This window comes from Microcaecilia unicolor, chromosome 11, assembly GCF_901765095.1.
Source record: "Microcaecilia unicolor chromosome 11, aMicUni1.1, whole genome shotgun sequence".
NCBI classification, from domain to species: domain Eukaryota; kingdom Metazoa; phylum Chordata; class Amphibia; order Gymnophiona; family Siphonopidae; genus Microcaecilia; species Microcaecilia unicolor.
Window position 1 is genome coordinate 47,453,408 of NC_044041.1, and position 25,192 is coordinate 47,478,599.

At 41.3% G+C, this 25,192-nt stretch overlaps 1 protein-coding gene across 1 annotated transcript in view; it reads right to left on the reverse strand.

Moving 5' to 3' along the window:
• Positions 1-25,192, reverse strand: part of RIMBP2 (RIMS binding protein 2) — a 592,869-nt gene that overhangs the window by 28,989 nt on the left and 538,688 nt on the right. The window contains exon 26 of the mRNA XM_030219259.1: positions 13,614-13,679. Within this exon, the coding sequence (XP_030075119.1) occupies positions 13,614-13,679 (66 nt within the window). The remainder of the gene's footprint in view (positions 1-13,613; positions 13,680-25,192) is intronic.

Sequence of the window (25,192 nt, forward strand, 5' to 3'; positions counted from 1 at the left end):
GTGGCTTCAGTCTGGTCCTTCTGGATATCTTCCGCTTGTTTTGTCGTTTTCTTGTTTTTTTTTGCGGGAGATTTTGGACTCTCTTTGTTGTTTATATTTTTATTGATTAGGTATGTTGATTTGTGTTACCCGCTTTGGCAAAAAGGCAGAATACAAATAAAGCCAATAAATAAAAATGGTCCCTCCTATAGAAACCTTTGGTATATCCCACACATCTGGACTGGTCTGGAAAGATGATGGAGAAATTAAGTCTTACCTGCTAATTTTCTTTCATCGAGTCCCTCCAGACCAGAGCCTGCCCCTTGCAGTGTGTATCCTGCAAGTAAAACTGATTTCACCTTTTCAGTACTCCTGAGAAATATGTGCTTGATAATATAGGAAAGTGTATTTCACAGTTCCATACTCTATGCAAGAATAGCTGTTCACCATTTTATATGGTTCAATAGATCCACATCTGCCTAAATAAAAGCCAAAAAGCAATAGAGCCTGTTGGAAGGTGAAAAAAATCACTTGCTCATTTATTCTGACATTCTGGATGCAATCACAACTTGTAGATTAGCCTGGTTGAGATTGTCTTTAGGGAACATGTTCACCCTACGCCCCCCCCCCCCCCCCCGAAAGAAGACAGTGGACATCATCAAAGACCACTGTCACTGACTTAACAACTACCTACGATCTTCTGGCCTTCTCTAGGAGACCACAGCATAGGAGATATTCTTTCAGAAGAGGCAGTATCAACAATTTTCCAAATAAAGGCAGGAAGCACCTTAAAACTATTCAAAAGGCTGAAACAAAATGATAAAAAAACATGACAAGTTTCCAATATTGAGCCAAGCTAAACCACCGCTGTCTAATTTCAGAGCCCAAGCATAGACAATCTGCAACTTGACCTGCCTTGGAGTTAATGTTTAACATAAATCTTCAAGAAGTGGACCCGGATCTTGGTGAAAAATATTTTTTATTAAGTTAAAGGCATTTCATAGATTGAAGGAGTTGCTTTCTAGTGAAAATGTTAGAATACTATTGCAATTATTGGCAATTCCTTTATTAGACTACTGTAATTCATTGTTTTTAAGACTATTATATTTGTTGAGACCGTTGCAAACGGCCCAAAATGTTTCAGCCTGCCTTATTTATGGGGTTCTTAGGTTTGAATACATCTCTCCTGTGCGAAAACGTCATTGCCTACCTGTAAAGTGGAGAATACAGTTCAAGATATTGGATTTTCATTTATAAAGCTGTAAAGAGTGATAGTGATGTTCCTCTTCCTCTAGCTACTGTTTTTGAGTTTACTGTCCACCTCAGCAGTTAGGATCAGCGGACAAAATGTTAAGTATTCCTTCTTTTAAATAAATTAGCCTGGATTATATTAGGTTAAAACCTTTTCACACAGAAGGTGCACGATTGAGGAATGGGACTTCCTGATGAACTTAGAAAGATTAAGAACCATCTTCATTAAAATGCTAAAGGCATATTTTGTTTCCTTAGGCTTTGGCTAATTTTATTTTTTTGCTATTTTTATAGTTTTGTATTTAAATTTCTATTGTGAATGTTTTTGTAAAACACCTAGGATAGTGTGGTCTATAAATTGTTATAAATAACAAACATCTGGTTGACAGAAGGTAAATGGAATTTCTCAAGAGTAATGGAGTCCCTCAGGGATCAATACTGGAGCCAATTCTACTGATGAGTGACGTTGCGAAAGGGTTAGAAGGAAAAGTTTGCCTTTTTATGGATGACAAGAAGATTTGCAACAGAGTGGACACCTTTGAGGGAGTACAGTATGTGCTCAAATGTAAGCCCATCTGAATTTAAACTGAGGCACCTCCTCCCCCCCCAAAAAAAGGGGGGGGGATATAAGTCAAGGATAGAAATTTGGGAGATTGTGATGAGTCAATCTACAAAGACTACCAAGACTAGACATTCTTGCCATAATTTTTTTTAATTTTGCAATTTAGATTGTTACAATAGAAATAGGTTATACCGAATTCCAAAATTACCAGTACTCAAATAAATAAAGAGCAAAGAAGGCACATCAACCTAAATATTCACCATGAATACTTTTGAAAAACAGATCTGTTTGCAGCCCAGTGATAAGGGCATTGCTCCTATTCATTTTTGAACTGTGTTCCATTTAACCCTGCCTGATAGGAAATACTATATACACAGACCACTGGCAGCTTCAAATTAAGGTCCAACAGCATGATTTTTCAGGTTCACTTTCATTAAGGCTGCTACACAAAACTCCTATTTTCATCTTGCCCATGTCAGCAATTTGAGAGGAAGAAGTTCATGTTTTAAACATTTCCAGTAAATCATAAGTGCCTTTTTTTTAAATTTATGATGGTGCAGGGTATTAATGGATACCCTTGCTCCATCATACTTGTCAAGAGAGTGCAAGATTAGAGTGTTCATTCACGTTATTTCTAGGACAGATGAAACTTGAAGATTACACCACAGATCGGGAAGCTACCGTCAGGGCATGTTAACCAACACTTTCATAAAGGCATCCTTGGCTGCATCAAGCCTTTGGTTTTCACATTGTTCTGCATTCAAAACAAACACTGAAATGCATGGGAAATGCCATTTTAAATAATGCAGTGGATCGAACCTCCGTATCAAAGGACACAGCACTAGATACCGGCACATCACATCTTTCTCTCCCCCCCCCCCCCCCCCCCCCAATGACCACGATTCTTCTTACCGATACACCTGCACACTGCCTCCTGAAGCTACCGCTAACAAAAGTATGGTAGCTGGAAGCTGTGCTGGTGAGGAGCCTTGAGCATATGCGCATGCTCAAGGCCTGTCTGATCCTGCAGCCCTTGAGCATTCACAAATGCTCAAGGCCCCACACCAGCCCAGTATGCAGTTACCATACTTCTGTCTCAACAGTAGCTTCAGAGGCAGCTTACTTAAGCCCAAAATTCTTGGCTTAAATTTGAGTATATACTATAGATAATGAGAAGTGATATATAAAAATTAGAAAACAGAAATGTTTGGTAGTTAGAATTTAATGTGAAGAGGTGCAAGGTATAGGGGCTGAGAGGACTTTGGGGTTATTGTTTTGTCACTTGAAGCTGTTCAGAGGAAGGGGACAAAATAGATGTGGTTTGAGCCAAAAGAGACTTTAAGACCTAAATATGTATACTCTAGAGCAGTGATGGCGAACCTTTCAGAGACCGAGTGCCCAAACAGCAACCCAAAATCTAATTATTTATCGCAAAGTGCCGGTACTCATTATGGGCGAGGTCACCACATGACTCCACCCCTATGATAGCCACACCCCCTTACACCAGTCATGGCACATATAAACAAAATCATGTTATTTTTTTCTCCTATACTAGTATAATATTTTCAATGATGTCTATTTCATTATAAATCATTTCTGTAAGTTGTTACAGCTCCAGTATACCCAGTGCAAAATAAGACAGCAGATGTAAATTCTCAAATTGGACATATTCCAAACACTAAAATGAAAATAAAATGATTTTTTCTACCTTTGTTGTCTGGTGATTTTGTTTTTCTATCCATATTGGTCCTAGTCGTTGATTCTGCTGCTCTCTATCTGTTCTCTTAACTCCGTTTCCAGGGCTTCCTTTCCATTTATTTCTTTACTTTCCTCCTTTCTTCTTCATTTCTTGCCCTCCATCCATGTCCAGCAACCCTCCTCTGCCTTCCAGCCACAGATGTCCAGCCACCCTCCTCTCCCCTCCAGCTGCCCATGTCCAGCCACCCTCCTCTCTCCCCCCTGCCCTCCCCTCCAGCCACCCATGTCCAGCCACCCTCCTCTCCCCCCTGCCCTCCCAGTGGCAGGCCTCCCTCCCACCCAGCACCAGGCAGGCAGGCAGGCCACCCTCCCTCCCAGCACCAGGCCACCCAGCACCAGGCCTCCCACCCAGCACCAAGCCTCCCTACCTCCCACCCACCACCAGGCCACCCACCCAGGCCTCCCAGCACCAGGTCTGACACTCACCCAGCACCAGGCCTCCAACCCTGCAACAGGCACCCCTGCCTCCCACCCAGCACTCCCACCCAAGCACCAGGCCTGCCTGCCTCCCTCCCACCCAAGCACCAGGCCTCCCACCCAGCATCAGGCACCCCTGCCTCCCACCCAGCACCAGGCCAGCACCAGCCCATCCACCCACCCAGCACTCCCACCCAAGCACCAGGCCTGCCTGTCTCCCTCCCACCCAAGCACCAGGCCACCCGGCACCAGGCCTCCCACCCACCTGGCTTCAAGCATTCCTTCCTCCTTTCCACCCACCCGGCACCAGCCCGCCTGGCCTCCATCCCTCCCTCCGAGCAGGAAATTTAAAAGTCTTTCCTTGTTGGGGTTAAGGCAGCATCAGCAGTAACAGTGAAAAGCATGCTGTTGGTTCGGCGCGCCTTCAGCCTTCCATCTCTCAAACTCTGGTCCCGCCCTCATTTCCTGTTAGGGCGAGACCAGAGCTTGAGAGACGGAAGGCTGAAGGCGCGCCAAACCAGCAGCACGCTGTTCACTACTACTGCTGACGCGGCATTAACAGCGACAAGGGCAGACTTAAATTTCCTGCTCGGAGGGAGGGATGAAGGGCGGGCGGGCTGGTGCCGGGTGGGAGGGAGGGAGGAAAGAATGCTTGACGCCGGGTGGGTCGGAGGGAGGGCTGGAACAGGCTGAGGCGACGGGCAGCGCACGTGCCCTCTCTGGCACACGTGCCATAGGTTCGCCATCACTGCTCTAGAGGAAAGCGGGAACAGGGGAGATATGATGCAGATATTTAAATAACTGTCAATTATTAATATACAAGCAAATATTTTTCAGAGGCAGGGAAATAGTAGGTAGCAATATAGAATATGAATTGAGCTTGCAAGAAGATAGACTTAGGAGTAACATCAGGAAATACTTTTATAGAGAGTGTGGTGGATGCCTGGAATACCATTCTCAGCGCCTATCACATACAGCTCTTTTGGATTTTTATACTCAAGTACATTACTTTGCACCTCTTCATATTATCGAAAATTTCATCAATGGCTTAGACCCAACCTTAGGAGAATTCCCAGTGGATCGTATCTGGTCAAAATTTGCTCCCCTGACTACCGAAACAATGGCTCAGACGATTAACAGAGCCGCCAACATTCACTGCAAACTGGACACCTGCCCCAGTTACCTTTTAAAATCCATCCCCGCTCGCTTCATAACAGATATCACATAAGTACATAAGTACATAAGTACATAAGTAGTGCCATACTGGGAAAGACCAAAGGTCCATCTAGCCCAGCATCCTGTCACCGACAGTGGCCAATCCAGGTCAAGGGCACCTGGCACGCTCCCCAAAATCACATCCCACCTAAACTACATGCTCCAACAAGGCCTCTTCCCGAAGGAGAACGGCAACATTCTACTCACCCCCTTACCAAAAGAAACAAAAAAAAAAGCAAACGATATCTCCAACTACCGCCCAGTAGCATCTATCCCACTAGCAGTCAAGTTGATGGAAAGTATGGTAACCAAACAACTGACCGATTACATACACAATTTCTCAATACTACATGAATCACAATCAGGATTCCCGCCCCAGCACCGAAACAGTGCTAACCATCCTCCTGGCCAAATTCAAACAGGAAATAGCAACAGGCAAAAAGCATACTTCTCCAATTCGACATGTCTAGTGCATTCGACATGGTGAACCATAGTATACTAAAGACTCCTAGACTACTTCGGGATTGGCGGAACCATACTCAGTTGGATCAAGGGCTTCCTAACTACCAGAACATATCAAGTGAAAATGAACTCTACTATATCATCACCCTGGAAGGTAGATTGCGGAGTACCTCAAGGATCACCACTATCACCGATCCTTTTCAACCTAATGATGACCCCATTAGCCAAGTCCTTATCCACTCAAGTCTATCATCATGAAATCTATGCAGACAACGTCACAATATACATCCCTTTCAAACATGATCTGACAGAAATCACCAACGAAATCAACTTCGGCTTCCATATCATGAACTCACATCCAAACGCATTCCAACTAAAACTCAACACAGAAAAAACACACTGCCTTATCCTCTCATCCCAATACAACATGAATATACCCACAAACTTAGTCACCCCGGACTACGCCCGCCCCGTTTCAGATAGCCTGAAAATCCTTGGTGTCACAATCAACCGAAACCTTACACTCGAGACCCGTTAACTCTACAATCAAGAAAATGTTCCACTCAATGTGGAAACTTAAACGCATGAAACCATTCTTCCCGAGAGCAACTTTCTGCAACCTGATACAATCAATGGTGCTAAGCCATGCTGACTATTGCAATGGATGCAAAGAACTACTCATAAAGAAACTACAGACTGCTCAAAACACAGCAGCCAGGCTTATATTTGGAAAATCGCGATTCGACAGCGCCAAACCCGTACGAGAAAAACTGCATTGGCTCCCAATCAAAGAACGTATTACTTTCAAAATCTGCACCCTGGTCCACAAGATTATCTATGGCGAAGCCCCAACTTAAGTGCCTGAACTCAGCAACACAACGAAACCAAAACTTGCAATGAACATTATATAACTCTTCTTCTCTTGATTCTCTAAAGTGACTGTAACAACATCACTCTGTATTTGTTTTATCACTGGAGGTGGCTAACACCTCCCGGTACTATGTAAGCCACATTGAGCCTGCAAATAGGTGGGAAAATGTGGGGTACAAATGCAATATATAAATATTAAATTCTAATTGCCAAACATTAGACCTGTCTTCTAATTTTTGTATACCACTTCTCATTACCTATAGTATATACCTGACTATATCCCAAGATTTTGAGGCTTAAAAAAACAACTATACTAACTTAGGGGAAATAACACCTTCAACCGGAGTCAGCTAATACTTCCATAACAACAAAAGACTCCAGGATTATAAACCAATTTCTCTTTATTGACACATCAGTGTCACTCAACAACACTCAATAATGTTATAACATATACTCACTCACTCGCATGGACACGTCAGTCACCCTTCAAAGCTAATAATTGCGATACAACCAATACAGGTATAACATTGTTACACCGAATAACACAATACTGCCAAACAATACAGTGCATTCATTTAAGCCTAATATTATGATCTCGCATTGATCCAATGTGCAAAATAGAATAATGTCCGCCACTGAGGCCTTCTTTAGTGGCGTTCTAGATCATGCATATTCAGATAATACACCATATAGGTGTTTCTCCAGATGGTAACGTCCAATGTTATCATGATATACTCAAATCAGCAGTAGAACCAAGTTGTATTAGGGCACACGAAGAGACAGTTAAAGAATCGGTTGGCTAAGTATGTAAGTAATTTACGCCTCAATAAAAGGGATAATCCGTTGATGTCTCATTGGCAGGAGCGGAACCACACTATTGGTAGCTCCGCTGTGTTGTGCTATCACAAATTTTACCCACCAATCGAAGTGGGGACATTAGCGCTCGTTTACGGGTGATTGAGCAGCGGTATATCTACACATGGGCATGGTGGCTCCTTATGACCTCAATTTGGAAGTTGAATGGGTGTGATTATACCGCTGCTCATCACTAGAGGTGTGCTCATGTGTTGCTCAGTATTTAATTACGGAAGTGACGCTACGGGCGCATTGCAGATTCCGATGGAGCGATCCTCGGGCGGAAGCCTGGTTGGTTACCATGCAGGCGTGCAGTCCTGTATAGGATTATCAGTAAGTGGAAATTTCACGATGATAGATTGTAACTTTTGTTTAAATTATGAGTATTATAGTTGATTTAAAGTAATACTGTTACAGATTTGGTTCCTCCTGACGAAGGAGTACGAAATGCGGTCCAGCATTGGGGAACCGGTCATTTGAAGTGGCAATTGTTGTAGAAGCATTTCTTCAGCCACCCAACTTGGTTCTACTGCTGATTTGAGTATATCATGATAACATTGGACGTTACCATCTGGAGAAACACCTATATGGTGTATTATCTGAATATGTATGATCTAGAACGCCACTAAAGAAGGCCTCAGTGGCGGACATTATTCTATTTTGCACATTGGATCAATGCGAGATCATAATATTAGGCTTAAATGAATGCACTGTATTGTTTGGCAGTATTGGGTTATTCAATGTAACAATGTTATACCTGTATTGGTTGTATCGCAATTATTAGCTTTGAAGGGTGACTGACGTGTGCATGCGAGTGAGTGAGTGAGTATATGTTATAACATTATTGAGTGTTGTTGAGTGACACTGATGTGTCAATAAAGAGAAATTGGTTTATAATCCTGGAGTCTTTTGTTGTTATAGAAGCTTAAAAAAACACCCAAGAATTGGGATCTCGGCTTATAGTCAAGTTGGCACACAATTTCAGAAACAGTGATGGAATTCAAAAATGTGTGGCTTAAATTCAGATGATCCCTATCTAGAAAGAGGAGAGAATCAAAGTAAAATTTCAATGACTTTCACACTTAAGGTACATAGTGGTGTAACCTGCATGGAGTGACAGGTACAACCCTAACTATGGCATAGAGGGGTGTAACCTACATGGACAGGCATGTACAACTCTTACCTACCTTAATGGGACGGACCATATAGGTCTTTATCTGCTGTCATTTACCGTGTTAATATCATAAAAATGCTTGGACACGTGCCTACTATCGCCCATATCCCTTTTACCTATCTCCATATGAGGTAGCATCAGTGGAATCCAGATTTCTAGGGGAACCACTTTGCAGAACCTCTTTCATAAAAGATCAGTTTCCATAGAACTAATAGACATGCTCATTTGAAGGTGGGTCCCCAGTTCCGCATCCCTAACAGTGCACCTGAATACAGATGCATCCAGCACAAGATAGGGGAACACAGCATTACTCCAAACAAACGTAATGATGCTGGCTAAGTAAGGAGAAACTTCACATCAATTAGAGTTGAGATAAGGATACTGTGCATTAAGAACTTTTGAATGTCATCTTCAGAAGATGACTATTTTAGTACAGACAGCCAGTAAGGTGGTACAGGCTTATTCTCCCCTTGCTTGAATGTGAGCAGAAATTGAGATCTGGAGATAGCAATTAAAAACATTCATAGATGCTACATACTTGCCCAAAGAAAAGGCTGAATCCTTTGGTTAAGATTAGCAACTATGCAAATGTTTTCTGGATGTCATAGTAGTAAACTGAACTTGGGTAGATTTTTTTCATAAAAGGTCCTTATAGTTCTGTTCTAGAAGGCCAGCTAAGGAAATAGTAGTATTCAATGTACGTGTAATAATCTCTAGTTCCTCTAGTAACCAGAACCCTGTGTAGACTTGAGGAACAGCTGTGCCGTAGTATGCATAGCCCATAGTGGTAGCCAAGAAAGGTTTGGTTCCTGATTCTACTAGAACTATTGAAGGACTCCATAAAGCTAAACTTTTATCCAAATCTAATCTCCCAACATCAGGGAGCTCTACTACATTATTTCCAACCTGCAGTCTCTTTTGTTTGTCTTAGAAATTCCACTACAAGTATTAGTTATGAGAGAACCTTTCACCAGATCATCCTGTACATTTAGATGGAAAAAGTTCTAAGACTCATTCAAGTGTACTCCCACAATCCTCTTGAAGTACCTTTTTTTTCATCTGTCTCAAGAGTAAATACAGAAGTACCTTGGAGTCCTTAATTTGTCATGATATGATATGATATGATATGATAATTTCTCATATTTCTTTTGTCTTAAATGTTTGAAAGGGTGTTTCCTCAAAAACTACTGGTACCATGGAACCTAAACGTATTTATGGGTCAACTGATGAAACTGCAATTTCAACCAATGTACTTTCAGCTCCGTTCCTGGAAGTTTACCCTTAGTATTAACCAGGGTGTTAACTCAATTCTTTCCAAATAGTACTTAGAACATAACCCAAGTTAATATCAAAAGTCTTGCTCAGCTTTCAAAGTCAACCAATCGGGAGTGGAAAAGTACTCTAATGGTTAGTGCAGTAGACCGAGTACCTGGGAAACGTTTCAATTTCCACTGCAGCTCCCTGTGACTCTGGGCAAGTCACTACAGAGCGGCTGTAAGCCCAATGCGGGCTTACCGCTCGCTCTTTCAGGATTACTGCTGGCCCAATGCAGCCACCAGCAGTAGTCCTGCCCTGAGCCCGTGCCATTTCTGGGGGAAAAAGAAAATTCCTAGAAATGGCTAGCGTGGCAGTAAATAGGCAGCACCTCAGTGGATGGCAGGAAGGGGTCCCCCACCATTTTTTTTGTTACATTTGTACCCCGCGCTTTCCCACTCATGGCAGGCTCAATGCTGCAATGGAGGGTTAAGTGACTTGCCCAGAGTCACAAGGAGCTGCCTGTGCCAGGAATTGAACTCCGTTCCTCAGGACCAAAGTCCACCACCCTAACCACTAGGCCACTCCTCCACTCAAGGGGGGGGGGGAGGGTACTGGCTGCAGGAAAAGGGGCCCCTATCGCCAGCGCAGAGCCCTTTTTCCCACAGCTTAGTAAAAGGGACCCCTTAACCCTCCATTGCCCCAGGTACAAAAATTTAAGATTGTGAGTCCACAAAGTACCTGCATGTAATAAAAAAAATGTAAACCGCTGTGTGGTTGTACAATAGAAAGACAGTAAATCAAATCCATTTCCCAATATTGTTACCAGTGTTTTATTCTAGTCCCCATATTCACTCAGGAGAAAAACAGGAGATGGCATGTGTCCAAGCATCTTCACACCCTGGATAATAGAAGGGGACTTGCATTCTACTTGGATGGAACAAAAGAGCATCAAATCTATACCAATTTGTTATATATACATATATATTAGGGCTGGACATTTAGTGTGGTTTTTTAACACAATGTGTTAAAATTTTAACTTGCATTAATCACATTCTACCCTCCTCCCCTGGCATCCCTCTGAACTTGCCTGTAGAGGGCAGTGCTGAGCACACACTGCTGCTCTCTAACCGGAGCCCTCCCTCGCTGCTTCCTCTGAGAAAACTTTGCTTCCTGCGGGCAGAACACTAGAGAGGGAGGTCTCCAGCAAGAGAGAAGCAGTGCATGCTTAGCGCTGTCCTCTGTACAGGAAATTTGGAAGGGTCACCAGGGGGATAGGGAGAAAGAATGATATGCCAGCGAATGCAGGGGCGGCAGAAGGGGAAAAAAAGGTGCCGGAGCATGAGAGGGGAGGAGAGAGATATGCCAGAGCACCTGGAGGAGGGAAGGCAGAGAGAAAAATGGTGGGGGGGGGGGGGGGGGGGGGGGGGGGGAAGAGACCTGCACTAAAAAATCCTGTCTCAAATTGGGGTTTATATGTGAGATGGTGCCCATGGAGGGGAGGGGAGAGGAGACAGGAGGAGATGGAAACATGATAGACTGAGAAGTAGGAAGAAAAGTGGAAGAAAGTTGAATGTGAAAGATGGATATAGGGCAGGAAGTGAAGGAGGAGAAAAAAAATAGTGAATATAAAGGAGGCCCTGGAAACAGAGTTCAGAGCACAGGGAAGCAGAGACAGGGAAAGAGATGATTATAAAGGTAAAATCAGTAAGAAAAATGACTTATTTGTAAATTTAAATCTGCTACCTATATATTGCATTGTACAAGAGGCAATGTGAGGGGGGCACTTTATGCAATTAATTGAGCAACTAAAAGTTTTAATCGATGTACAGCCCTAACCATCTAGGGTTACCCTTGGCCTTTCCAAAAAAAGATAAAGGCCCATCAAATAAGTCAGATAGCAACCTTAGTAGCCTACTTAAAAGTATCACAAAAAAATATCTGCGGAGTACCAACATGGTTGTCTCTGCACACATTTACATCTGACTATTTCCTAGACTGCAGCCAAAATAGTCCTTTAATCAAGTAGTATTGAGGAGCCTGATTTCAACTCTTGCCAAAAAATTAAAAAGGGAACATTGAGTTACTCAGAGCTAATGTTACGAATCGTATATCAAACACAGATCCTTGTAAGGCAGTTAAGTTTACAGAATGTTCTTTTGAGATCTATAACCTCAGCAGGGAAAACTCCACAAGCTAATAAATCCTGCTTGTTGACAGAGAAAGCAAAACTGCTTACCTGTAATGGAAGTTCTCCATAGGGTAAACCACAATCCCACCCACTTCCCTGAAAGTTGATTCTATGCTGCATACGGTATAAACTGATTAACTAGTGCAAATATGGCTATGTGTAGTTTTATGTTTGGTTAGATTTCTTGATATACTGCCTTTCTGTGGTACAACCAAAGCAGTTTACATATTATATACAGGTACTTTCTCTGTTCCTAGTGCGCTCACAATCTAAGTTTTGTATCAGAGGCAATGAAGGGTTAAGTGACTTGCCCAGGGTCACAAGGAGACAAAATGGAAATCGAATCTAGTCCCCCCCCCCCCCCCCCCCTCCCCGTTCTTGGCTTACTGCACTAACCATTAGGCTACTCTTCTACATGCAGGAACAAGTGTGTATGTGCACGACCTTGAAAACTAAATTTGAGCTCCAAGAAAGTTACTTTCTCCACATCATCTGTGATCCACTTGTGTGTCTGATTTATCCTTCTGCCTACAGCAGACCTCTGCTACAGGTAAGCAACTTTGCTTTACTTTGTACTACCAACTAATTCTGATCAGACAACATACTTGGGTCAGGCAGTACTATACAAACTTTAATTCAAGGACAGCTGCCCCCTCTTCTCTCAGTGACTTAACAGGACAGAGGCAACCCTCAGCTTTGGGCACACAAATGTGGCTGATTCTCAGTAAACAAGCAGGATGAAGAGGTGTTTGACTGTAAGAGGGGTTCTCCATAGTTGATAATAAATATCATAAACAAACCCACTCTCCATATCAGGGTGTTAACTTTTAAGATCTAATATTAAATTGAGAAGCAAGAATGCAGCCACTATAACAGAACTTGTGTATATGTTCCAAGACCTGATAGGATCCAAGATGGTGTTGCTAAAGCCACCTACTACTGTCCAGTTGATTCTTCTATTTATGGAGAACCCCTGATGCAGGTAAAACTCCACTTTTAAAGCAATAATTCAGTGACATGTACTCTCTATCCCCTGTTTACTCTCTATAACTTTGTCTTAGCCAAGATCCATATGGTGTATATGATTCATTACTACATGAGTCTTAATTACATAGCATTTAAAAATGTTTGAAATGGACAGGCACAGTAACAGTACCGCGTTGCGTGACAGATGCATGAGAACGCACAGTTATAAAAAAGCCATTTTATAACTTGATAAAGTCTAAAGGGAATGGTCTTAACTTACAGTTCCACATAAGTTATTCATTAGTATGATAAGATGAATCGATGATTCCTGTTTTCAGCCTCATATTTCCTAACATCAGAAATTCAAATTCTATAAATGACTTTTATTTAAAAGTTACCTTCAAAGGTAGTTTATTCATGTATAGTAACTGTGCATAGCCCCAAAATTGTGTCCAAACAGATATCTGAAAAGATATTTCTGAAATGTATTATAGCTGTCTAATTTTTAAGGAACAACATGTGTCCTTGATAACAACAGTAATACAGAAAAACATGCTTTTGTAGTTTTACTTGCAAGAGATACTAAAAGTAGGCCTTTGACAACAAAACATTTCAGCTAGATTACAGCTTGAATCAAGTTGGTGTTTCACAGTACAGACCTCTCTTAGACTTTCTGGACCTGCGGTGCGCTGAGTGCGCGCTGTCTTTGAAACGATCACAGTTGACTTCGGGAAAGGAATGCATACAAATAAAAGAAGAGGCAAAGGTAGAAGCTGTTCAAAGATATGTTAAGGATTTCAGGTGGGCATAAGATGAAGCAAAACATATCCAGCATTGTTTTTAGTACAACAAGTAATATTTAAGAGATGGCGAAAAATTGTTTTTCAGAATGAAATTCAGAGATTTTCGAACGCCTGTTTAAGGATTGCCTCTACAGTGAAACTACAAAATTCTTTTGTACAAGGTAAAAAGCAGGACTAATGTTTATATATTTGCTTATAAAAATTGGACTGCCTTGCTGAATCAAAAGAATCACCTAGAGCATTATATAAATGTGTAAACTACACAGACAACGTAAGACAAAAAGTATTCCAAATCTTAATACCAACACAAAACCCAGTTAGCTCCTCAGCATAAGAACTGGGTAGCTAGCACAGATACGACCAAGCTACACACTTTTCCTATATTGTAAATAGTTTTATTTCAAACATAAGGAAACTGGAGTTTATACCATTGGAGAGATACCACCACTGACAATCCCCTTGCCTCTTGACAAGAGGACAGCTGTGACTAAGACCATTTACATGCTTTCAAAAGATGACCAGGCATATCTCTCGTAAATCTATTTAGGTATTGAGGGTATATACCTTTAAGGATCCCAAGAACTAAAACCAGCATCCTAATTGCAATATTTTGGGAGATAGGCAGTCAGTGAAGACGTTGCAGAGGTTCAAACCTTCAAACAGCCACTTACCAACACAGCGGCCAGATTTTGTAGAACCTGTAGCCTATGTATAAACCTCAGAGGGAGACCCATTTATAAGCTATTAAATAAACTATGGAGCTATCAAGGCCTGTATCACCAATACCTGTGCTACCAAATTTAAAGTCCAAACTTCCTCTTTCCCCTCCCCCTTTCAAAAATAAAATCCTCTAAAGTTCTCTTTGGGGATGCAAAATTGCCCATTTACTGTGGCCCATCCCTCACAGTAAATGGGCAATATTGCACTTTTGGAGCTGGCAATGAGTCCACTGGAGTTAGTGTGATAGCAAGTGAATGCGCCTGGACTGCTGAGATCTTATAATGATACGTTATTAAAGGAAGAAGAATTAAAAAAATATATTAACTTGTCTGATAAGAGTCAAGGTGTAGACTCCCCAGCTGTAGTTGTGTGCATATTCATGAAGTTTGCTGGTGGACATTTCCATCTTTTCTGTATATATTAATTGCACTTTTGGATCTGCCATTCTCCAAGGACCCCTCTGAAAAATGTGAGATTTGGTGTATTACATGACCTGTTGAATTTCTATTATATCTTAACGTGACTGAGAGACCATCAATGCTAGACTATATTGGCTGCACATATATGAAAATGCTGCTTATATGTCAGCAGCTATGCTATTTGCAAATGTTCTTTGCTGTGGCATTAATATCGGCTAAATATGTGTCTCTTCAATGTAAATAATCCATGTTCAAAGTCTATAACGTGCCTAACAAAATTAATGAAGCACATTCAAATAATTTCCATAAATCACTATAAATGTGATAAAAAGCTGTCACTTACCTGTTGGTAAACAAAACGCAGCTTGCTTCTGGCTCCTTCCTGTGGTCTAACAAGGCTCCCCGCTTTAATTCCTGCTTCAGAGACCTTCAAACTGCTCTGCTGGGCCACTCAAAAGTATCACATATTGTATCCAAAGGGCTTTGCAAAAGACAAAGGAGAGCTCCTTTTTAACCACGAACTCCTAAAAAACATGTAAAGTTTGTGTGAAACATTGTGACGTCACTCTCGCCAAACTTTGTCCACTGTGATATAAAAACAAGGACCTAGGTCCACATCCTATCAAGTTCAACATAATATTGTGGGTGTACACCAAATATGTGGTAATTGTGATTTTTTTTGTTCAAATTAATTTGACTATTAAGCATGGAAACATCCTCTTACAAGCTTCATCATACTACTTTGTGAGATTCAACTTTTGTTATGTATGTTATCAGCTGTCCTTCTGACAAAGTATATGTAGGACACAAATTAGAAAAACTTGGCTTATTGAAAACCAGAGCTGTTTACATACATAGATATTGACAGCCCCTTCAGTTTCCCTATTTTGTGGAGGGGGGGGGGGAAGCCTTTTCTCAGATTGATCACATTCCAGCTTCCCCAATAGGAGCTGATAAGAATACAGGCATTAATTTACAAAGAGCAATTTGGGATTTTCATTTAGGAGCAGTGGACCCACCTAACGTTCAATCTTATTCTTAAACCCTTGTTTTTGTATCACAGTTGACAAAGTTTGGTGAGAGTGACATCACAGTGTTTGACACAAACTTTACATATTTTCTTGGAGTTCAAAGTTAAAGTCCTTTGGATACATATGTGATATTTTTGAGCAGCCTGACAGAGCAGTTTGAAGGTCCTGAAGTAGGAATTGAAATGGAGAGCCTTATAAGTACATAAGTATTGCCACACTGGGACAGACCAAAGGTCCATCAAGCCCAGTATCCTGTTTCCAACAGTGGTCAATCCAGGTCACAAATACCTGGCAAGATCCCAGAAAAGCTCAACACATTTTATGATGCATATCCCAGGAATAAGCAGTGGATTTTCCCAAGTCAATTTAATAATGGTCTGTGGACTTTTCCTTTAGGAAGCCGACCAGACCCTTTTAAAATCCCGCTAAGCTAACCACCTTTACCACATTCTCTGGCCACGAATTCCAGAGTTTAATTACATGATGAGTGAAGAAAACATTTTCTCCAATTCGTATTAAATTTACTACTTTGTTGCTTCATCGCATGCTGAGATCCCTTTCTTGGTCAGTGACTCCTAACGTGGAACCTTGCATTACGTAGCTATAGTTCGGGTTCTTCTTTCCCACATGCACCACTTTGCACTTGCTCACATTAAACATCATCTGCCATTTAGACGCCCAGTCTCCCAGTCTCGTAAGTTCCTTTTGTAATTTTTCACAATCCTCTCGAGATTTAACAACTTTGAATAACTTTGTGTCGTCAGCAAATTTAATTACCTCACTAGTTACTCCCATCTCTAAATCATTTATAAATATGTTAAAAAACAGTGGTCCCAGCACAGACCCCTGAGGAACCCCACTATCTATCCTTCTCCATTGAAAATACTGACCATTTAACCCTACTCTGTTTTCTATCCTTTAACCAGTTTTTAATCCACAATAGGACACTACCTCCTATCCCATGACTCTCCAATTTCCTCTGCAGTCTTTCATGAGGTACTTTGTCAAACGCCTTTTGAAAATCCAGATACACAATATCAACCAGCTCGCTTTTATCCACGTTTGTTCACCACTTCAAAGAAATGTAATAGATTGGTGAGGCAAGATCCTTTCACTAAATCCATGCTGGCTTTGTCTCATTAATCTATGCTTTTGAATATGCTCTCTAATTTTGTTCTTTATAATAGACTCTACCATTTTGCCCGGCACCAATGTTGGTCCAAAGGAAGGAGCCAGGAGTGAGACACGTTTTGCTTACTAACAGATAAGTGACAGCGTTTTATCACATTTATAATGATTTATGGCAATATTTATTTATTTGTTGCATTTGTATCCCACATTTTCCCACCAATTTGCAGGCTCAATTTGGCTTACATTGTTCCATCAATGGCAGTCACTATTCCAAAGTAAAAGATACAATTAGTATTACATAAAGAACATGGGTGACATAATAGAATTAAGCAATCAGTATGAAGAGGTCACATTCGGAATAACAGATAAAGCACTACTGCGTTACAGTTCTTATGATGGATCGTTGTAGTATGCTTTGTTGAAGAGATAGGTCTTCAGTGATTTCCGAAAGTTGATTAGATCACGTATTGTTTTCACATCAAATGGTAGTGCATTCCACAACTGCGAACTCATGTAGGAAAAGCTGGACGCATGTGTTAATTTGCACTTTAGTCCTTTGCAGCTGGGGAAGTGGAGATTCAGGAATGTGCGTGCTGATCTTTTAGTGTTCCTGGGTGGTAGGTCTATGAGGTCTGACATGTAGGCCGGGACATCTCCATAAATGATTTTATGAACCAGGGTGCAGACCTTGAACGTAATACGTTCTTTGAGTGGAAGCCAATGCAGTTTGTTTCTTAGGGGTTTGGCACTTTCGTATTTTGTTTTACCAAATATGAGTCTGGCTGCAGTGTTTTGGGCTGTTTGAAGTTTTTTGATGATTTGTTCTTTACAACCAGCATAGAGTGTGTTGCAGTAGTCTAGGTGACTTAGCACCATTGATTGTACCAGGCTGCGAAAGATATCCATTGGGAAGAAAGGTTTTACTCTTTTGAGTTTCCACATTGAATAGAACATTTTTTTGTTGTTGTATTCTTCACATGGCTTTCAAGTGTGAGATTTTGGTCAATGGTAACTCCCAGAATTTTCAGGCTGTCTGAAACGGGAAGGGTAAAGTTTGGTGTGGTTATAGTGGTGGATTTACTCGTGTTATGTTGTGATGGGAGGATGAGACATTGTGTTTTTTCTGCATTACGTTTTAATTGAAATGCATCTGCCCATGAGTTCATGATTTGGAAGCTGTGGTTGATGTTGTTAGTAATTTCTTTTAGATCATGTTTGAACGGGATGTAAATCGTGACATCATCTGCATATATGTATGGATTAAGGCCTTGGTTGGATAGCGATTTGGCCAAAGGTATCATCATTAGGTTGAAGAGAGTCGGCGAGAGTGGTGATCCTTGGGGAACTCTGCATTCAGGTTTCCATGGAGCTGATGTATTCGAATTAGATTTCACTTGGTATGTTCTTGTGGTTAGGAAGCCTCTAAACCAGCTAAGAATGTTTCCTCCAACTCTAGGATGTTTAATAATATTTTATGGCTTACCATGTCAAATGCGCTGGACATGCCAAATTGTAGTAGAAGTATACTGTTGCCAAATGCAATTGCTTGTTTAAATTTATTTAGAAGAGTAATTAATACTGTTTCGGTGCTGTGGTTGGACCGAAATCCTGATTGAGAATCATGAAGAATTGAGAATTTGTTTAAGTAGTTGGTGAGTTGCTTGGTTACCATACCTTCCATTAGTTTGGTTACTAGAGGGATAGATGCTACTGGGTGGTAGTTGGATAAGTCACTTGTTTTTTTCTTTGAATCTTTAGAATATTTCCTTTATCCTTTGGGAAGAGTCCATGTTGTAACATATAATTCAAATGCATCGTGAGGTCTGTTATGAATCGTTGAGGGGGGAATTTTATAAGGTTGTTGGGGCATATGTCTAGTTTGCAGTGGGATTTGGCGAATCTGTTGATCGCTTGGGAAATGGTATCATCCAAGAGTGTGTCGAAGTTTGTCCAGGTTCGGTCTGCTGGGTGTTCACCGGGGGTTGGGTCTAGACAATCAAGGAATTTTACGTAGTCAGTGGTATTGGATGGTAATGTGAGTCGTAACTTTACAATTTTCTCATTGAAGTATTTTGCAAGATTGTCTGCTGAAGGGGTGTCAGTGATGTTAGAAGTAACTGGTGTAGTATCTAATAATTTGCTCACAAGTTGGAAAAGTTTAGGTGTATCTTTGTAGTCTAGCCCTATTTTAGTTTTGTAATATGATCTTTTGCTTTGTCTAATGGCATATTTGTATTTTCTTTGTAGATGTTTCCAAGCGTTGAGTGTGGAGTCGTCTTTCTTTTTATTCCATGCTTGTTCTAACCTTCTAACTTGTGTTTTTAGTTTTTTCAATTCTTCATTAAACCATGGTATTGAGTTCTGTATACATGAGGTTCTAGTTTGCAATGGAGCTATGTTGTCTAATATGCTTCTGCACCTATTGTCCCATTCTAGGAGAAAGTGTAATGAGTCTACTTGTGCTAACCATTCATTCTTGTAGATTTGTTGCCAAAATATTACCGGGTCAATTTGGCCTCTTGTGGTATATGTTAATCGTTCTGGATTATAGTGTGAGTCTCTTTTTCGCCATTGTAGGGAGAGGTTTAATTTGTAATGGTCAGACCATGGTACGTCTTAGTATCTGTTAGTACAAAATTTAAATCAGAGGAGAATTTCTATGTAAAGATGTCAAGAGTGTGTCCTTGGGTTTCATTGATTTTATTTTAGTGGAAACTTATAGATGGACTTAAATTTTTAAAACTAATTATTTACATCGAAGAGACTGATGGTGATGTTTGGCTGATATTACACCACAGTAAAAAAACATCTACAAATGGTTTAGTAGCTGACATAGGGCAGCATTTTCACATAAGTGCTGCCAATATAGTCTAGCACTGAGAATCTTTTAGTCACATTATTACCGTAAGACATAAAAATTCAACAAGTCATGTAATTGACTAAGTCTGACATATTTTCAGATGAGTCCCTTGATTTCTTTAAATGTTTTCTCATGAGAATTGTTTGTGATTTGGAGATTCTCTGAGGACCAGCAGGATAGAATAGTCTTACATGTGGGTAACTTAATCCTGATGGAGCCCACTTGGCAAGGCTTCCCAGCTTGTTTATACAAGTGTTTGAGAACGTTACACTACATATGTGCATGCATCTTCCGAGCCACCGTTTTTCCATGGAGCTGAACAGTAGAACTGTCCTAATGCTCCCCCTCAGTTCACATCAAAATTTTCTGTGATACAGCTTTTGCTGTTTTGTTTTTTTGTCCTAACAAGTGTGTAAGTGAAGTCATCATTGGTTCCTCTTAATTATCATAGTTTATTTTCTGCATCCCACTCTGGTCTCCTTAGGCCTTGAGCACATTTTTCATCATAGTCATTTGATTTCACTGTGATCATTTTCCTGGATATGTCCCAGAAAAAAAAAACTCCCAGTGGCTTGAAAAATGTTCCAGGACCATATACATACTTGGCTGGTGCCTGCAACCTAATCATGAGGAGAATCCATGTTAAAGAGAAGTAGTATAAATGTATTTTTGATGCAGATAAGTCTGTTCCATTGACATTCGCATTGGAAGCACTGGTCGAGATGGCTCCTGGAGCTGCATCAGGCATTGGAAGTGCATCGATCACCGTCGACATAGAGCATCAATAGACGCCATTGGCATCAATCATCCTCCGATCTCCTCCTGAGGAAGATAATTCATCTTTAGCCTCTTTGGCACCAAAGGACAAATGCTGGATGTTGGACATAAGCCAAGGCATGCCATCAAATGCTGGATGTTGTGCATAAGCCAAGGCACACCGTCAATCCCCATCGAAGCACAGCACCAAGAGTATTGAGATAGAGATTGCCAGTAATAATAATAATATTTATTCTTATATTACAAAGAAAATTAGTTCAATGTGGATCACATAAGTAATATAACTGGCACAGCCCAGGACTACAATAATAACAATCGTATATAAAGATAACGAAGTACAATATCATAGAGATACTCAGTTATAAAACAAATATATACAACTATTTGTCCTAACATGGCAACACACATTATTGATGTAGAACAAATCTTTCAAATAAGAATGTTTAAAAATTTTCTAAAAATTTTATCATCAATAACAGACCATAGATCATTGGGAAGAAACTCCCAAAGGGTAGCTTGCTTGATAGGAGAATAAAGTCTCAAACAGACAAGAATGCTTTAGCCCTTTAGGACTAGATTGTCTTAATGACCAGGATCTAGAAGCATATACAAAAGCGGACGAGGATACATATACTGAGGTGCTAATACATTTAAAATTTTAAATCAAGTGCAATAAAATTTAAAAATCACTCTTACCTCCATCAGGAGCCAATGGAGGTGAATATAATACTGAGAAATTAGATCAAATTCTGAAAGTGAAAAATTAGTCTAACAGTTCCCTCAAAGTACCTCAGTTGTGAGGACCACTCACTCACTCATCCTTGACACTGGGGTATAACCATCTTGAAGCAGAGACCTGGCTTCTAATACACCACAAGCATCACTCTGACTCTGATGCCCCAGTCTTAAGCAGCAGCTCATGAAAAAAGTTTGAAGATATCATGGAGCGCTTCTTTGCTCAGCGTAAAGCTATGGCTTCATGAGTGCTGATGCTGAGGCTCAAAGTGGTGGAGTCGATATGCAAAGATCATTCACTACCTATAGGGGAAGCATTGACACCAAGGCCTCACAGGGCATCATGGTCAGTGTAGACTGCACCGGTGTTAATCTGCAGCTCACCAGGAGAAGAAGCTTCCCTAATGCACTGGAGATCCCTGGTGCCTTTACACCATAGGCCCAGGCATAACAAAAGGGATCACTCACTTAGTGCAGGCAGAGACTTGGATGTCTCCTACCCTGTACTTCTTTGAGTCAGTCTGAACGCTCCTGAACATCAGAAGAAGATTCCCCTGGTCTTCACTGAGATTCCTCCCCACCACATAAAAGATGTAAATCTTCTCCAGAGAAACTCTCATTCATCATTTTTTTTTGTCAAGGAGATGACTAAGTTGATCCTATTTACTTTGGAGATGGAGGCCAAACTCAGGGCAGAAATATTGGACATCCAACTGTTTGATGCAACCCTCCCCCCGGAAGCTGTGATAATGCCTATTCATGGAATCCAGAAGCAGGTACAGATGAAGATCTAGGAGACCCCCCTCTGTTCAGCAAGTTAACAAGAAGGTTGACTCCATGTGTAGAGTTAAGTAGGGTCCAGGATTTGAGAAGATGGAGCTTCCTCATCTTTCCATGTTGGTGGAATCCACTCTCAGAAGAACCAAAGATTTGAATACTCACTTTTCAGTGCCCCTAGGGAGAAGCAGGAATCTTGGAGTCTGTTGGGAAGAAGGTTTACCAGAACTCTGTGCTTTCAACTTGCATTGCTTCGTAGTATCTTTTCATGGGCACACACTTACCAGAGTTTGCTGACACTGTCTATCAGGAGAGGGCTGATGAACTCCATCAATTAGTAGCCAAACAGAAAAAGTGTAGAAAATATATGATCTAAACAACTGATATTTTCAGTATGGCATCCAGACCCGTCACAATGGGGATTAACGTTCACAGAATTGCCAGGCTGCAGGCCTCAGACATCATGCCAGAAGTGCAGAAGAAACTTCCTGATACATGGTGCTGTGGAGAGAATCTCTCCAGAGAAAAGGTGCAGGATGCTGCTACCCTCATCAAGCAGTACTTGAGCACACTTCTGGCCTGACCTCTTCCAGGAGCTTTTTCAGAGGGCAACAAAGTTCCTACTATTCTCAAAGGCGTAAGTATTCTCTTCTCCCACTCCTCCCAAATAACTTGGGAACCTCGCTCTTATACAAAACAACAGAAGGCCCAAAAGTTCCAACCAGCTCCCCTGTCAGACCAGTGGACAAGCTTGACTGGCTCCAGCAGGGCATAACTTTAATCACTATAACATCCCAGATGGCCTTCCAGTAGAAGGAAGGCAGAATTTCTTTCTAAGCAAGGTGGCCCCTTACAACTTCAGATCAGTGGGTTCTAAAAATTGGGTTTATCATCATGTGCAGTTCTAAATTGCCCACGAAAACATCAGTTAAGCTCTCGGTATCAGGATTTGCTTACCAAGGAACTCTTCCCTCTTACAGACCTGAACCTATTCCACCAGAGGAAAGATGGAAGGGGTTTTATTCCAAGTACTTCCTGACCACAAAGAAGATGGGGGATTTCTTTACAGAAGTTCAGGATGGTTTCTTTGGGCACGCTAATACCTGTGCTACAAAAAAGGAGATTAGTTATGCTCAGTGGACTTAAACAGTACTTACACCCATACACAGATACATCCAAGTCACAGGAAATACCTTAAGATTCACAGTACGGAAATACCACTTCCATTATCATATATTGCTGTTGGTCTCACTCAGCACCAAGGGTGTTCACAAAGTGCCTAGCAGTCATCGCTGCCTCTCTATGCAGACTAGGGGTGCACTTTTTTTCTACGTAAAGATGATTGGCATCAGAGGAAGGTACAAAAGAGTTGATGCGCATGACCACTCAGATACTAGATCTCAGCTCAACACCGCTCAAAAACTGGAATTCAAAGGAGCCTTGTAAACATGACTCTGGCATTCATGTTTCTTCCACAACAGAGGATCATGACTTTCTTATCAGCAGTAGTAGAAGTGCACCAGAGTCTGCAGGTCAGATGTTGAGAATTCTAGGTCATATGTCCTCCACAGTGCATGTAAATCCCATGGCACACCAATTTGAGGCAAGTTGAATGGACCCTATCAACCCAGTGGACACAAACCACAGGGATGTTCAGGACATCACCTCTTTCATCACTCCAATCTGTGGCATGCTGTCCTGGTGGATGGTCCAAGCCAAGCTGGCAAAGAGCATCCCCCTTCCAAATTCCTCAGATACATCCAACCTGAGTTGGGAAGCTCATATAGATGGGCTTCACACTCAGGATCTATTGTCAGCTCACAAAGACCTTCATCAGATAAACATCTTGGAGTTAAGAACAGTCTGGAACACAAGGTGTTCAGAAATCAGTTATCCAACAAAGATAGTCTAATTAAGAAACAACCACATTGCAATGTATATTACATCAACAAGCATGGAGAAAAGGCTTGTACTTCTGTGTCTGGAAGCAGTCAAAATGTGGATATGGGCCATATCTCAAGGGATGTCCCTCAGAAAAGACAATTGTCTGCAGACAGGCTGAGTCAGATTCTGCAACCTTGATAATGATCCCTAGATGAGGATATAGCCCAGAAAAGCTTCCAAGAGTGGGGCACCCCCTTGATAGATCTTTGTCACTCATTACAACAACAAAGTCTCTCAGCTCTATTCCAGAATAGGATCATACTGCAAATTAGACTTGGATGCCTTCCTCATTGTGGGGAGGGGCTCTTCTGTGTGCATATCCTGCAATTCCTCTCATAGTGAAACTTATAAAACTCCAACAGGATTAAGGATCCATGATTCTAATCACCCCCTACTTGCTGAGACAGATGATTCTCTCCTCTTCTGGAGCTTTCCACCAAGGATCCATGATTGTTTTCCAGCACTAACTCAGGATTCTGGATCCCTATTGCATCTCTACTTTGAATGCTGATGGGGTAGTAATGGATTCCTTCAGTTTGCCTGATGGTTCGTCACAGGTTCTGTTGGCTTCCAGAAGTTTCACATGCTGTTTGAAGGCATGGCTCTCAATCCTTTTTCCTTCCTACACAAAAACTTTTAACAGTTGTCAGTCACTCCTCAAGACCAACTCTTTATTACTATTCACACGGGTCACCTCGAATAGCACAGACACCCCATCAGCCACCAACTTAGCGAACTATTTCAATGAAAAAATCACAAAGCTCCGACGCATGATACCAAGCAATACCATTGAGTATACAAGCATCCTGGAATGCCTAGACCCAAATCATGGGGAATACCCAGCCGATCGATCATGGACCAATTTTGACCTGATTTCAATAAATGAACTCACACACTAGCTCAATAAATATGCCAAATCTCAATGCAAACTTGACATTTGCCCTACCAGCCTAATAAGATCCGCACCTAAACAATTCAAACAAGACCTCACGAACCAAGTAAACTATAGACTCATAAATGGACTCTTCCCCACGGAAAATG